Source organism: Gossypium hirsutum, chromosome D09 (genome assembly GCF_007990345.1).
Source record: "Gossypium hirsutum isolate 1008001.06 chromosome D09, Gossypium_hirsutum_v2.1, whole genome shotgun sequence".
Classification (NCBI taxonomy): Eukaryota; Viridiplantae; Streptophyta; class Magnoliopsida; order Malvales; family Malvaceae; genus Gossypium; species Gossypium hirsutum.
This window is the reverse complement of record NC_053445.1, coordinates 30,029,655-30,045,746: the sequence shown is the minus strand read 5'-3', so window position 1 is coordinate 30,045,746 and position 16,092 is coordinate 30,029,655. Positions and strand designations below refer to the sequence as shown.

Sequence of the window (16,092 nt, the reverse complement as noted above, 5' to 3'; positions counted from 1 at the left end):
TGGTGAAATGATACGTTCATCAGTACAATATCGACTATCTTGATTTTGATACTCAAATTCAAATCAAGAGTTCGACCTTACTCATGGGTGTGATACCCATTTCATAACCAATCATTTATCGTTATAGAAAGCACCTGCACCTGTAACAATGAGATAAATTATTGCTACCAACAGTGGATACCTTAGTTTCAACCAAATGCAAGTTGAGCTTAAGCGACAATGATTTAACTAAATTCAAATTCTTTTCATGTTGATCTCCAATAAGTTATGAGCAAAAATATCTCGTTTACACTATTAATCCTTCTTTCTCTAAATCTCTTACAGATCCCAAAAGTTTCATTTCCTCACTGATCAAATATAAGGTGAAGTATATTCTTTCAGAATCAAAATGCAAAGCATCTGCAGTGACAAATTCATGAACAACAGACCCCAATTCAATCCAACTAGAAGCTCTATTTTTCCTAACTTCTTTCTTCCTAATAATTTCTCTAATCCTAGAAACGCCATCCCACCTTTTGGAATCAGCATAAATGTTGGATAAGAGAATATAGTTGCCTGAATTATCCGGCTCAATCTTAAACAACTCACCCGTAGCAATTTCAGCTAACTTGACGTTGCAATGGACCCGGCAAGCAGCAAGCAAAGCTCCCCAAATGACTGCGCTAGGTGAAATCGGCATGTTTCTTATAAGGTTATATGCCTCTTCAAGGCACCCGGCTCGACCAAGTAGATCAACCATACATGCATAGTGTTTTTCAGAGGGCTGAATTCCGTGTTCTTCCTGCATTTGTTTGAAGTACTTCCTGCCCTCAATAACAAGTCCACCATGGTTACAAGCTGTCAAAACTCCAAGAAATGTGACTCCGTCTGGTTTTATGTTTGTGCTTCGCATCTCCTCAAACAAAGAAATGGCGTCTTGAGCCATGCCATGATTTGCAAAGGCAGTGATCATCACACTACAACAAAGCAAATCTTTATGATAAGCCATCTTAAAAACTTGCGAAGCCTTGGCAATATTTCCGCATTTTGCATACATGTCAATTAAACTAGTGACAATTTGTAAACTCGAAAAAAGTGGTGGTTCGGAGAAGTCATTAATAATCGATTCGGCTGCATCTAGAATTCCTAACTGCGAGCAAGCTGAAATGATTCCTAGCACAAATGTTTCATCTGGTTCAATACCTTGGTTTTTGTATTGTTTATACAATTCCAAAGCATTGCAAGGTTGCGCGTTCCGAGCATATCCTCCTATCATGGTGGACCAAGAGATCAGATTCTTCTCAGGCATTTGATCAAACAAACATCTACCATTACTAACATCCCCCGCCTTGACATATCCGTCTATCATCATGGTCCATGATGCAATGTTTTTACTGGGCATTTTGTCGAAAAATTCTTTAGCAACTTCCATCTTCCCTGCTTTACAAAACCCGGAAATCATCAAATTCCAAGTCCCGGCATCTCGAACCGGCATTGCTTCAAAAACAGACTGTGCAGAATGAACATCACCAACATCCATATATCCAGAAACCATTACATTCCATGAAGCTAAATCTTTGGTAGCCATTCTATTAAAAAGCAATGTAGCCTCTTCTTTCTCCCCAGCTTTGAAATATCCTTGAATCATGCTCGTCCAAGAAATCACATTTCTTTCAAGCATTTCGTCGAATAACTTCCTGGCAAGATTCACTCTACCATTATTTCCATACCCCGAAATCATCGAATTCCAAGAAACCAAATCTTTTTCCTCCATTTCATCGAATACCCTTGTTGCCAAATCAACTTCCCCACATCTCATGAACAAATCAATCACCGCATTTTGCACAATCAAATCGAAACAAAACCCACATTTTAACCCCAACCCATAAACCGCTTCCCCATCTTTAACCCTCACCAACCTGGCTAAACTCTTGAGAACCGATACCAAGGTAAACTTCAAAGGCAAAACAGAGTCTTCCCGCATCTTTGAAAACAAAGACAAAGCTTTCAGGTAGTTCCGATTCTCAACATACCCATGAATCAAAGCAGTCCAGAGAAACGCATTTGGTTGAGGAATTTGATCGAACAACTTGTGAGCATATTGGATAGAACCAAATCGGGCGTAGAGCCTGAGGAGCTTGTTTAGAACAAGGTGGGATAAGGCAAAAGAGCCATGGACCAAGAGACGAGCGTGAACAAATTTTAAGGATTTGAGAGATTGAGCTTTGTTGAGGAGGCGTGACAGAGAGGGATTCATTTCATGGCGCCAAGACTATCAGGCATGACTTAATCGTTCATGTGATTTATAAAGTAAGGGTAAAATTGTTCGGGTTTAGTCATCAATATATTTTAATTAATATTAAATAAACTTAAAAGGAAATTCGATCAAATTCGTATAAATAATTAAGTTTCAAGCCAAACTGTTTTACCAATTAAATGAGAATGTTTTTTGAGTTTTAAAACTAAATTCAATCTAAACTTAGGTAAACTTCTAACTTTGATCAAAATCAATTTTATAAAAAAAATTATTATTTTATTTAAAAAATATAAATGAATTTTGTTGATGAATGCCTCTAAAACCTTCTATATAACAAAATATTAAAATTTTAGTTCGTTTTGTATAGGATGAAAAATATATCATCCAAAAGCAAAATATAAATGTGGAGATAACCTTCTACACTAATTATTCTAAATTTAAATAGTTAAATACGATGGCAAACTTTATTATTCCTGTTTTCATATCCAATTTGAGTATTTCACATGGCATCAACGTGTTAAATTATTATATAATTTCATATACTTTAATGTTGTATAAATTTTGACTCATTACTCTATAATGTTTTATATCGCATTTCCAATGTATACGTATAAATCTATGAAAAAATATTTTAAATAAGACAACCAAAAGTGGAAAACTATTCTTAGAATTGGGGGAAAATTACAAAATAGTACCCACTTCTTAAATTTCAATTGGAGGCAGCAGCCGGCCCCTCCTTGTAAATCTGTCTCTATCACCGATATGTTAACCATTGACCCTATATATAACAAACCATAAGTTCCAAAAACAAAAAAAATCCAGAAATCTATCATAGAATATAGCCAATACAATGTTCCAATTTCCAATGATAGGCTGATTCAAATTCTAAGACATTAACTATAGAAATAAGCTAATTTTAATAGTAAAAATATATATTTGGTTTAAGGTACAAGGAGATTATTGATTCAAATCTCTATCACTAACAAAAACAATGATAAAAAGACTATGTTGCTCCCACTCTATTTTTCTTCTTCAAGACACACAAGGGATATGACCTCCAAAGGCCCTCCATCCATCCAATACATCAGAAAATTTGGAAAATACGACCATACCTTTTAGACACGTACTCATATCCAATACTCACACCCAGTAATACAGATGGTTTCACCTGTAAAGATATGGTTTCTCTCCAATTTTTTCAACAATTAATATAACTAATTGAAAGGGAGAATTGAAATTTGTTCATTTTATCTCAAGGGCTCAGATAGGGTAAAAAATGATTTCAGCTCAGAAGAGCTCAATGGAAAACATATACACAGACTACGTGAGCAAATTCTCTGTCAGCTATATTCCTCGGGCTAGGGCAAGAGTATTATACGTTACTATATATGTCTGGCACAGGGATGTTCAATTTTTTCCAAGATTTTCATGTATTCGAAAGGTCCTTAGAAGAAATTATCCCAAATCCATGTCCAAATACACCTCAACATAGTTCAACCAGACATGGAGTAGTAAAAGTAACAATGGTAAGGAAAACTGCAATTGAACCAGCTTTAACCATAAAGACCATCTGCATTACTATGAAACTGTGGCTTTTGGATATCAGTAGTTGAAGAATCATGGCAAGGAAAGAGAAAAACCGACGCAAGTCACAAACAATTAAATTGTAGTTTCAATAAACAAGCTTGTTGTTTTCTCTTTTTTGGTCTCCTCTTTCTGCGTGGTTTGCGAGCATCAGAATTGGAACTTAAGTTACTATTGTTTCCAGTCTTTGAATTGGAGGATTCCCCTGCCTTAAAGGAAGAACTACTGCTTTTTGAAGTGTTGCTAGATGTGGACATTTCCGTTCTTCGTATTGATGAATTTCGGCTAGATGAAGATCCAAACCTTGATTTTGCACGTACTGAGTTTGAAAAAGAATTACTTGATGGCCTCGGAGGCGGCATTAAAGCTCTCGCAGATACCTGTTTCTGTTATAAGTTCCAGCATGCAAGAGAAAAACGGAACACAAATATGTTAAAACAGTTAAAAATAAATTATTTTCTTAAAACCACAACAATTCTATTCGATTCTGAACCTGATTCCTTTCATCGCTAGACATGCCGGACGCCGCTATACCAGAAGCACGTTCCCTGCACAGAAATAGCAAAATATGTTTAACTGCACTTTTCCTTGCAACAAAAGAGGTAGAATAAAGATTCCCAACTCTAACCAACTACAAAACTAAGTTACTCCAGCTCTTTAATTTGCAAAATTTTTTGAAGTACTCATGTCTAACACACTTTCGGATACGAGTCCATTTAACCCTCCAAGAACCCTCCAAATACACAAAAAAAACTTGGAAAATACACAATATACCTCTGTAGCATGCATAACCATATCAGACACACCCGAGTCTAAGTAACATAGCTACAAAAAACTTGCAGTGAAAGACTGAAGTTAAATACAAACAGAACCTACTGCTTCTGCTAACCAGAGTCCAGGTCCACAGTGACCATGAGTCAATGTTCATGTAAAACAAAGTTCTAATGGCAGTTATATCAGTCATATCAGTACTAATAATACGAAGGAACAAAAATACCATCAACTAAGACTTTCCATCTATGAAGCATAAACACTTTGTCAAGGGCGTGTCCAAGTCCGTGCTTCCCTTCCCATCAAGAGAAGAAGCAAAGTTCAATGGAGCAGTTCAACTCATAGATGCAATACGTACCTTGTACTTTCTGTCCATTCATCATCTGCATCAGCTTCCTCACTCGAGCTTCCAGTCAAAAAGAAATCATCATCGCTCAAATCCAACAGCCCATCATCCTCACTCCCTGTCTCTGTTAAGGGAAGTCCAAATGAAAGACATCATTCTTTTGAGTATGACAAAAGAAGTTAATAAGAACAACATAAGCAGGTAAAACAACACCCAATACAAAAACACACGATACATCCATGACTTAATACATAGTTTTGCGCAACAAGCACGCTCAAAAAGATTCAACAAAGTCCTGTTACTATGCAAAATTCAATTAGAAGAGTTTTCTTCGCCATATGTGAGTTCCAGCTCAATCGAGAACGAGAACGCCTTTATTCTAAAAAAGCTAATTACTTCATACCATGCAATCAAGTAAAATAAATCACTTCATATAATATTATATTGCTATGGTGAAGAAAGACTGTACCTTCCAAATCTTTCCCGCTTGCAGCAGCAGCAACTAAGTTGGCTTTTATCTGCTTCCGCAATCTATTTCTCCTATCAATTAGGTCCGAACCATCACCTCCCGTAAATAAGGATACATATTTCTCAGTCTTGGGGAAAAACTGTATTTCAAAATAAAATACTAAATTTTAGCCTCTCATAATTTAGCACATATGCTGAATTCAAGTTGCAATAGTCAGTTAAATAACAAACACCCTATTTACCCCAACATGAGAGGATCATAATCCGATACCCATGTTTGAATTTGTATCAAACATAGATGCTGGACACTTATACTCAAGCAAAAACAAAGAGTTCAAGAAACATAGTACACTCCTCCCATCTAATTTTCATCAACAAGAATGCAAATTCAAAGAGAACTAAATACGCTACAAGCTTTACCCTAACATATTCAAGATCCTCTTTTAATTTAGAAAGCTGTTCAGCAATCTCCATGTCTTGTGCCTGACCTGGCGAAGTCCGTTGCTGCTTCTCCAACCGCCTTATTCGCCTTTCAATCTTTCTTCTTTCTTCAATAACAATTCAAGTAAATTATGAATGGATATCCGTTCCAAATATGAACCAATCATGATAACAACTAAGAACAGATAATGGTAACTATTTGATTGTACCAAAAAACTTAATCTTTCGATCACGCAAGAATAGCTTTCGTTCCACAGCAAGTCGAGTATGTATTTCTTGTTGTTTCTTAAGCCCTTCTAATTTCGTCTCTTGAGCTTCTCTCACTTCAGGAGGAAGATCCTTAAATAAACGCAAAGCAGAGAAATTCATCGCACAGTTTAAAAACCCTTACATGAAAATTAAAATTTTTATTAAAAAAAATCGAGATGAAGAATGAAGAATAAAGAATACCTTTCGTAGCATGCGTTCAATGGAGCGTATCTGGTTCTTAAGAGAAACGGCTTTAGGCTTTAGTTTCTTGTCTAGGCGAGGTCCTTTTGATCGCCGTCCTACGCGCTTGCCCTCCGCCACGCGCCGCTTACCGTAGCACCATGTGCCATTCTTTATTCTTTTTTTTTTTTGTTACTTTCGCTAAAGAGATGACGATTGACGACCTTGAGGTTTCCCGTTGTTTGTTTTTAACTATAGGGTAAACTGGTGTAACAATAATATGGCGTAGCATATTACTAATATTTAGTTCAAATTGTAATCAGTCCTTTTGAGTGAATTTATTTATTTTTCATTTATTTCTGAGTATACTGGATTTCGTTGTAGAAATAGTGTGGAATGGTATTAGTACTTATGTGGATTACCAAAGAATATGAGGTTCAAGTTCTGATTCTTGGAACATTCTCTCATTGCCCATTGATTTTGCGTAATAATGAAAATAAAATAGAAAAATAAAAAAGAGAGAAGAAGAAGACGACAATTAAATAAAAAGAAGAGAAAAGAGAAAAAAAATTATAGAGATTAGTTGTATAATTTAACTTAAAATTTTGTCTAACATAATAATATTAACTTACCATATCATACTGTCCTCATATTATTAACGACTCATCAAAATTAACGTAATTATTAATCATATAGTAATTCTTTATAATAAAATATAATTTTAAACAAATGTATTGTCTTTAATTTATAATACTATTATAATGTTTTGTTATACATTAGTAGCCACCGACCTAAGCCTTAGAAAGGATCTGAATTTTCGACCTACGACCTGGACAGATCCCACTCAAAGACTAAGTGTAAGGAGAATCACAAGAGGATAGCGAGGTGGGTTCACAAATATAGCTCACAAGGAGAGCTTGCGAACATGGCACACAAAAGGGGTTCGTGAGCACGGGTCGCAGATCGAGCTCGTAGGAATCCAGGGAAGGCCACGGCCCCAGCTCACATGCACCCAAAGAGTGCGTAGAAAGGACCGCGTGCCCCGCAGGCCACCCAGACACGTGTCCAACAAGTACGGAGCCCAATCAGGATATCAGTCCGAGGAACAGAAAGGACTACATGTTCCGTAAACACGTGTCCAGTAAGCTTGGAGTTCGCAGAGAATGTCAGTACTAGAGACATAGAATGTTAGTATTAGAGGCAATAAAATCAAGACAAAGTAGTAGGGCCATGCTATGAGTTGTAATAGTACTTGTAACCGCATGTATAAATACCCCAACATTCCTATCACTAAGACACGACAAAATATTACTCAACAATTGGTGCGGTGAGCGTGGATAGACTTTCGATCATTAGTTTTATTAAGTTTAATTAAGTTTCTTCATTTTTGGAAACAAATGGCTCACCCGAGTGAAAATCCCCTAATTAATTCATCATCAGGACAGGCCGGAGCATTAGGTTTCTGTGCCCAGCACAACAAAACAAATTTGTTTGTCGGATGGTTCACCGACAGACCGAAAAACTTTGACAATGCGATTTATTAGGGAGCTTCCATTCCTCTGGATTTGAGCATCTCTATCGATCAGGGGCTGCCACTTCCTTTCAACCAAGAGGCACCTCCAATAGTTCTTCGCCATCTAGGAACAAATGAAGTTCACGAGGGACCAGATGCATGCTGAAAACCCTGGTTCCCAAGACAACGTAAAACACAGGACGAAACCCCAACAAAAGAATGTCAAAGTGAAATGGACAAGCTGGGAAGAGACGTGCGGGCGTTACACCCTAAATCACAAGACATGAAGTAGTTATTTTATTCCAATAACCCACTGACCATTAAGATCGCGACAGTAAGCTTACAATGTGACTTCAAGGTCCCGATATATGTTTCGAGGGAAGAAGGGACCCGCGAACTCATCTGATGTAGTATAACGACTATATAAACATGCTGGGAGCATCAGATGCAGCGAAATGTAAAGCTTTTTCCACAACACTCAAAAAAAGTGCCAATGACTAGTACCTCTCCCTCCCACAAGGTTCGGTCCAAAACTTCTCATATTTTGGTCAAATGTTCTTGGCCAGATTCAAGGCCTATAGGGAAATCATGAATATGCCTATGGGCCTGATGTAGTAGAGGGAAGGCGAGTCCTTTCAAGATTTAATAAAAAGATTCTATGCAGCGACCTTAAACACAAAAAACTTGGAGGATTAGTGGAACATAAGGTTAGATACGTACACTCGATACCCGCATGTGTACGTGGCAAAACAACCGTTGTGTATTACAGCTCACAGTATACCTAGCAAGCTGTATTTAGGTTTGACACGATGGATCTAAGGAACGCCACTTTATAACACCTCTTAGGCCCACTATGGGGCACTAGATTGTTATACATTAGTAGCCACAAACCTGAGCATTAGAGAGGATCTGGATTTTTGACCCACGCCTCTGGGAAGACATTCAACTTGTGTATAATGACTTGAGGGTCTATGTTCGGCATGCCCGCTGCGGACCAGGAAAAAACATCTGTTTTTTTCTTCAAACATTTGACCAATATGTTCTTCTTTTTATCTTTCAATGCTGAAGAAATTTTGATGGTTCTCTCTTCGTTGTCGCAAAATAGCTGCAGGGTCTCAGCATGTTTCACAGATTCGTGCTCCTGCGCTCATCTCTTACGTTAGGACTATCCAAATCCAGAGCTTGATTTGCTAACTCAGCCTTTTACAAACTCTGCTCTTCAACCGTAGGTTCTCTCGTTTGCTTGACAGATAACATGTGACACTGCCTCATAATGCGTTGATCAGATCGTAGAAATCCAACCCTAGTCTTTGTCGGGAACTTAATTTTTATATAGAATGTTGCGACCACCATCCTCACCATTCTCATTATTGATCTTCTGAAAATGGCATTGTATGGTATTGAGTGGTCCACCACATAGAACTAAACATACTCTGTGGTTGTGTGCTTAGCATCCCCTAAGGTGACTAACAGGGTGATTGAGCCTTTCACATCGACTGGGTGGTTTGCAAAACTGTACAACGGACAAGTTCTGGGTAATGATTGTTCTTTTAATCTCATTTTTCGGTATGCTTCCCAAGATAACACTTCCACTACATTTCCACTATCAACAAGTATTCTTTTGACTCGAAACGACGACTGTTACCAAGACCACTATCGGGTAATTTCCCTTTTTATCACCGCCACCAAACTCGATACTCTATTTTTCCTGTTGGCATGAACTCTTGGGAGTATTAACTGACATCACACTTCTTATGTGTGTCCTTATTTTTGTGTTGAAACCTACCCATTCGTCGTCTATTCCTACGATCACATGGATGGTTCCTCAAACCTTTTACTTGCCCTTGGGGTTTCCGCGCGAGCTCTGACTCTGTTGTAAACCACTCTGATTCATGTATTCTATAAGCTCGCCATTTCAGACTTGGTTAAGGATGTAAGTTCGCGTAGCATTCAAGGGTGTATAAGCCTCAAACCTTCCCTAAGGGGTGTATAATAGATACAACCTTTTGAAGGGTGTATTGTATAGAAAAGGGTTTTCGTATCCACTATTGCGGTGTCTATTGCCTTCTGAACTGGAGTACGTTATGAGAGAGATCTATAAAGGAATTTGTAGTGATCACTTAGGAGGCAAATTGCTCGCGCAGAAAATCTTTAGACAAGGGTACTACTAGCCTATAGTCTAAGAAAACGCCCACTAGTTAGTTCGCACGTGTGATTTCTACCAAAGAAATGTCAAAGTCCAAGGACAACCAGTGGAGCCTCTTCAAGTCATGTCAGGTCCTTAGCCATTTACAACTTGGAGGGTTGATATCCTTAGTCCGTTCCCTATAGCCATGACATAAAAAAATTCATAGTAGTAGATGTAAACTACTTCACCAAATGAATTGAAACCAAAGCTTTAGTAATCATCACAGAAAAGTAGATGGAGTTTTTCCTTTGGAAATTAATTGTCTATAGGTTTGGGATGCCTCGCATGATCATCATAAACAACGACACGTAGTTTCAGGGAAAATTAAAAACATTTAGTACTAACATCTGAATAACTCTAGCTCAATGCTCAGTGAAAATGCCACAGATCGATGGGCAAGTAGAAGCGATGAACAAGAAAATTCTAACAAACCTTAATAAAAAAGTTGACGAAGTTAAGGGTGCTTGGTTGGAAGAACTGCCTGGAATTTTATGGGCCTTACGAACTACACCCTACACTGTGACAGAAGAAATAACTTTCTCTCTTGTCTACGGTGCAGAAGCGGTAATCCCTATAAAAATTGGTTTGAGGTCGCACAAAATGTAGCACTTTGAGGAGGAAGCTAATTAGGAGGCTCTCAAGTTTAACCTCAATCTAATTGACGAACTAAAAGAAACAACTGAAGTCAGAAACGCAGTACACGCCCAACAAGTAGCTCGCTATTATAATTTCAAAGTAAAAAACAAATAGTTCCAAGTAGGCGACTTGTCTTAAGAAATACCAAGGCTAGTCTACCCGCTTCTCAACGAGGAAAAATGACTTCAAATTGGGAAGGGTCATACAATGTAATAGAAAAAATAGGTCATGAAGCATATAAGCTAGTAAGAATAGAGGGCACAGTTGTACTGTGAACTTGGAACGCCCGACATCTCAAAACATACTATGTATAACTCATTATCCTATGAATGAAAAATTTCCCTCAACAATTCTTATGTCAAATTAAGATTTGTAGGCGAAGAGTCGTAGCCTCCAACACAGTTAGCGAGAGCAAAACTCCCAGCATTCATATTAAGGTTCGCAAGCGAAGAGTCGTAGCCTCCAACACAGTTAGCGAGAGAAAAATTCCCAACTATCATATTAAGACTTGCAGGTGAAGGCCGCAACCTCCAATACAATTAGCGAGAGTAAAGCTCCCAGTTATCATATTAAGGCTCGAAGGGGAATAACTACATCCTCCACCACAGTTAACGAGACCAAAGCTTCCAGCTATCATATTAAGGCTCGTAGGCGAAGAGCCACAGCCTCCAACACAGTTAGCGAGAGCAAAGCTCCTAGCTGTTATATTATGGCTTGTACAGAAAAAGTCATAGCCTCCAACGTAGTTAGTAAGAGCAAAGCTCCCAACTGTCATACTAATGCTCACCAGTGAAGAGCTGCAGTTTCTAACACAGTTAGCAAGAGTAAGGCTCCCAGTTGTCATATTAAGGCTTGTAGGCAAAAAGCCGCAACCTCTAACACAATTAGCGAGAGTAAAGCTCCTAGCTGTCATATTAAGGTTTACAGGCGAAGAGCTACAATCTCCAACACAATTAGCGAGAGCAAAACTCCCAGCTGTCATACTGAGGCTTGCCAGCGAAGAGTTACAGCTTCCAACACAATTAGCAAGAGCAAAGCTCTCAATTTTTATATTAAGGCTCGTAGGCGAAGAGCTTTAGCCTCTAACACAGTTAACGAGAGCAAAGCTCCCAACTATCATACTAAGGCTCGTTGGCTAAGAGCCGCAGCTTCAAACATAGTTAGTGAGAGTTGATGTGACACCCCTAACCTGTCGCTGGAATAAGGTTTCAGAGCATTACCAAGTAATCCTAATCTAATCATTCATTTCAAACATTTCAAAAATCATAAAATGATTCATCATTAACATGCATAGAGTCCCTTATTAAGCCTTTGAGAGTTTGAAAACGCTTTAGAAATAATTTGAAACTAAATCAGGAACATTTGAAAATTTTAGGAAAAAGTTAGAAAAACTTTAACTGCAGGGTTCACACGGCCGTGTGGGCATTCGAAGTAGGGACACGCAGTCGTGTCCCAGCCCGTGTCCGTGCCCGTGTAACTCACTGACTTGGGTCACACGGCCAAGTCACAAGCCCGTGTGCCAGGCCATGTACCCTTCGAAATGGCCTCGTACACCCGTGTGCTAGTCGTGTGTCTCACAGGGCCAAGTCACACGCCTTTGTGTCCGACCGTGTGGACCTAAAATGTTCTTTATACAAAAAATTTACCAATTCCTACATGCTTGTACATTAAACAACTCAAAAACCATTCGTTTAACCTGTTCAAAACACGATCAAACACATTCAAAAGTGCCAAAACAATCATCCTAGGTGCCTAACCAATGTATCCTCATTGGTACCACATTTATATAATCAAAACATATCATCAATACATCATTCAAATTAAAATTATTAACATACCAAAATCTATCAATTTGGCCTAGCTCATATCTACCTAAAATATTAACTTAAATTCACATGCACATACCAAGCTTTGGTTTAATTTACCATACCATACTATGGCTTTCAACACAAGCACATGTTTATATATATACCAAACCAACATTACACTTATAACCTCATTTAATATCCATCCATAAAATAACTATCATTTAGACATCCTAGGTACATGCCGACACAAAAGATAAACATCACCACATTTGAGTTTGGGATCGTTATTGGATGCTGAATAGGCGATCAAAAGTGAAGTATCTAACCTGCGCATGGAAAAACAAAACCATACGCTGAGTAAAACTTAGTGATATTTCTATAATCCGAATATTTAAAAACAAGAGATTACAAATGTATAATTGAAATATAAACACATATTAATATTTAAAAATCACAACTACCATATGCCAACCCTTTGAATTCATACATAATAACATATCATTTCATACTATATTCAACTAACACATGCTATCATATTTCATTTGTTTAACAAATATCTCAATTCTCATACTTGATATATAAATAGCTTTTCACATATCAAACTACATTTCATTTTAACAAGTGCATAATTCAACTATATTCAATCAATGAGTACATTACTCATATATCTCATTTTCGTTTTTCAAATCTCTATCCCATTTTCAATTCACATACAATATCATCTAATATCAATTATAGAATCATTTATTTAGTTACCCCTATTAACACGACTCGGATTCAGACGGATACACGGATCCAACAAACACACCAGTTTGGCACCCAGTGCCCCATCGGATAAATCCGAAGTAGTAACTACGCCCAGCGCTACATAAATTGACACCTAGTGTCTCATCGGTTAAACCGAAGTAAATTGGCATCCAGTGCCTCATCGACTCGAAGTCGAAGAAATCCTTGAACTCTTCCTATCCTATGACATTCCATCTATATTCGACTCAGCCCGATACAGTTAATAGGGTTCCAATTCACTTTCCAAATACAACCAATATCTAATTATCATATTTGAACATTATCACATTTACATTTATATATTCATTTCAATTCAAATAATCAATACATTCATAATATATATACCAATTCAATCCATTTCAATCAACTTTAATTCAATTCAATATCAAAGTGCCAAATACACACCTCAACCACTTACCATATGCATTAAATCAAAATACAACAATTAGTAACTAGGTTCAGATTATAGAAATACAAATTGTAAATTCTGAGCTATTCGACGTCGATTTTATCCTTCCCCTTTTTAGTTGAGGATTCCGATACGATGTTAGCTACGGAATTAAAACAATTAAAATTCATCAATACAACACAATTCAATTTCATATTGAATATTTAAATCTCAATATTTGCCTAAATTTCAATTTAGTCCTTAAATTGAGACTAATTTTTACTCTTTACATTGAATGCTATATTTTCATACAAATTTCACTTTAAAATAAAATTAACTCCCTATTTTCAATTAAAACCCTAGATTTTAAAATTTTTACAATTTAGTCCCTATTACTCAAAATTTACAATTTGTTCTACAATTTAATCCTTTTCTATTTTTAGCTTAAAAATCTATCAATTTAATCCCTAATTCTAAAACTATTCAACATTAAAAACATTTAAAAACTTAATCAATGCTAAATTTTCAACATGGGACGGGTAGCCCTAGGTACCGGGATTCAAAAAACATAAGAATTACAAGAAAAGGTAACTAAATTGACTAACCAATTGAAGTTTAAACCCTAAAAGTCCCTAGGCCATGCGTGACTTTCTTTCTTTTTTCTTTCTTAGTTTTGTATGGCTTTCTCTTTTATTACCTATTTTTTTATTATACTTTAATTTATTATTATATAATGCATATATACATTTACTTTATTATTAAAATTTCTTAATATTATAACATATTTTAACTTTAACTATTATAATATATTTTAACTTTAACTATTATAATATATAAATAAATTTACATATAAGTTATATATAATTCACTAATGCCGCCCCACTGAAGGAAACAATGGTGAAATTGCTTCTTTAGTCCCTTTAATTATTTTAAATCATAAATTAACTTTTTACTTTAAACACAATTTAGTCCTTATACTATAATGATTCTTAATTCATGCAAATTCACTTAATCGAAATTTAATTAAGTACACAACTAGTTTGGTAAATATTTATTAAAAATATTTATGAGTCTAATTTACGGGAACGGAGCCCTAAGAATGCACTTTCCGACACTTCTGACTATCGGGTTGTTACAATTGAAAACTCTTAGCTGATTATCTTTCAAAATTTTTGCAAGTCTAAAACAGCTTGCGGAGTACATCCCCAACTGTGTTACCTTTCAAATTTTTCTTAAGTATGAAATAGCTCACGGATTCACATCCCCAGCTAATTATCTTTCAAGATTTTTGTAACAGCTTATGGATTCACATACCTAATTGATTATCTTTGAAATTTTTGCAAGTTTAAAACAGTTCGTGGATTAATGTTCCCAGCTAATGACTTTTGCAAAGTTATCTAAGATTTTTACGATAACAATAAAGTCGTATAAAGGATTTAAAAAAACAAATGAAAAATAACAACACTACAGTAATAGAAACAAAATTTCATTTTATTCCATAAAGGATGTACAGTGCATTAGACAAGCTAAAAGTACATTAGTTTCCCCTTCAGCACCGTGACCACATCATTACCAGTAGTAGGGGCCACGTCATCATCGTTTCCAGCAATAGGGGCCACATCATCACCAGCAACAAGGGAGGTCATATTTTCAGCAGAAGAGACCAAAATGTTATCTTCAATTGAGTCATCCTCTAAGTAAAAAGCTGGAGAATTCTTCTAGAAGGACACAAAAGAGTCTCACGTAGCACCCGAAGGACATAGCACATCAAAGCCTAGCTCGCTCATATCCACCCCCTCGAGAGCATCAAGATCCACTTTACAAACATCGAAAGGACCACTAGTGACCTAAGCAAGGAGTAGTATGTTCATCTTCAGCTTCGAAATAGAACTTAAAACATTCTCAGCTGTCTTTTTCTTAAAATCCACTTGAACCTAAAGCTGCTTCATGATCGTGCTAGCCACTTGATCTTGGAACTCTCGGATAATTCTATCTGTTTCAGCTGTGTGCTCCTCTGTAAGCCTGTCCAACTCAGCTAGCAAAGCTTATTTGCTTTTCCATTCAGCAACCAGATCATACTCTAACCCTTCCGCTTTAATCTCAACGATTGGCAAACACTCCGTGATATCTTCATTTTGCTTGATGATAACCTTTTTCTCCTCCATCATCTTGTGATGCTACTCGCAAACTCTTGCCAAATCCATCTTAGTATCTGCGAGCTCCCTTTGACGGGCCTCTTCTTACCTTAATCCAACTATATTAGCCTCAGAAAGTAAGAATCATAGAGAGGAGCACAAGCTTGAGGCTGGGGGTAGCTGTGCGCTGCTTGGTCTAGCAGCCTCTAGCACTAAAGCTTGCCATTCAAGGATCGCGACATCAGGGTTATAAGGGTACCCCTGTTGACTCGAGTCCTTATGCCAAGAATATGAACCTTTATTACCCCCGATCGACGCTTCTCTAACGACAACCATAGAGGGGAAAGCACAGCAGCAGGCGGA

At 37.0% G+C, this 16,092-nt stretch overlaps 2 protein-coding genes across 2 annotated transcripts; both read right to left on the bottom strand.

Moving 5' to 3' along the window:
* Positions 1–223: 223 nt before the first annotated feature.
* On the bottom strand, positions 224–2,455 carry LOC107906641 (pentatricopeptide repeat-containing protein At4g02750). Its single transcript, XM_016833693.2, has one exon. It carries the CDS (start codon positions 2,234–2,236, stop codon positions 287–289), a length of 1,950 nt encoding a protein of 649 aa, XP_016689182.2. The 5' UTR covers positions 2,237–2,455; the 3' UTR covers positions 224–286.
* Positions 2,456–3,134: 679 nt separating this feature from the next.
* Positions 3,135–15,759, bottom strand: LOC107902774 (uncharacterized). Its single transcript, XM_041100197.1, has 11 exons — positions 15,664–15,759; positions 15,131–15,312; positions 11,121–11,622; positions 7,893–8,057; positions 6,297–6,467; positions 6,056–6,185; positions 5,826–5,953; positions 5,407–5,545; positions 4,950–5,061; positions 4,314–4,368; positions 3,135–4,206 (listed from the first exon to the last, which is right to left on the bottom strand). The coding sequence occupies exons 1-11, from the start codon at positions 15,757–15,759 to the stop codon at positions 3,886–3,888; spliced, it is 2,001 nt and encodes a 666-aa protein (XP_040956131.1). The 3' UTR covers positions 3,135–3,885.
* Between the last annotated feature and the right edge of the window lie 333 nt (positions 15,760–16,092).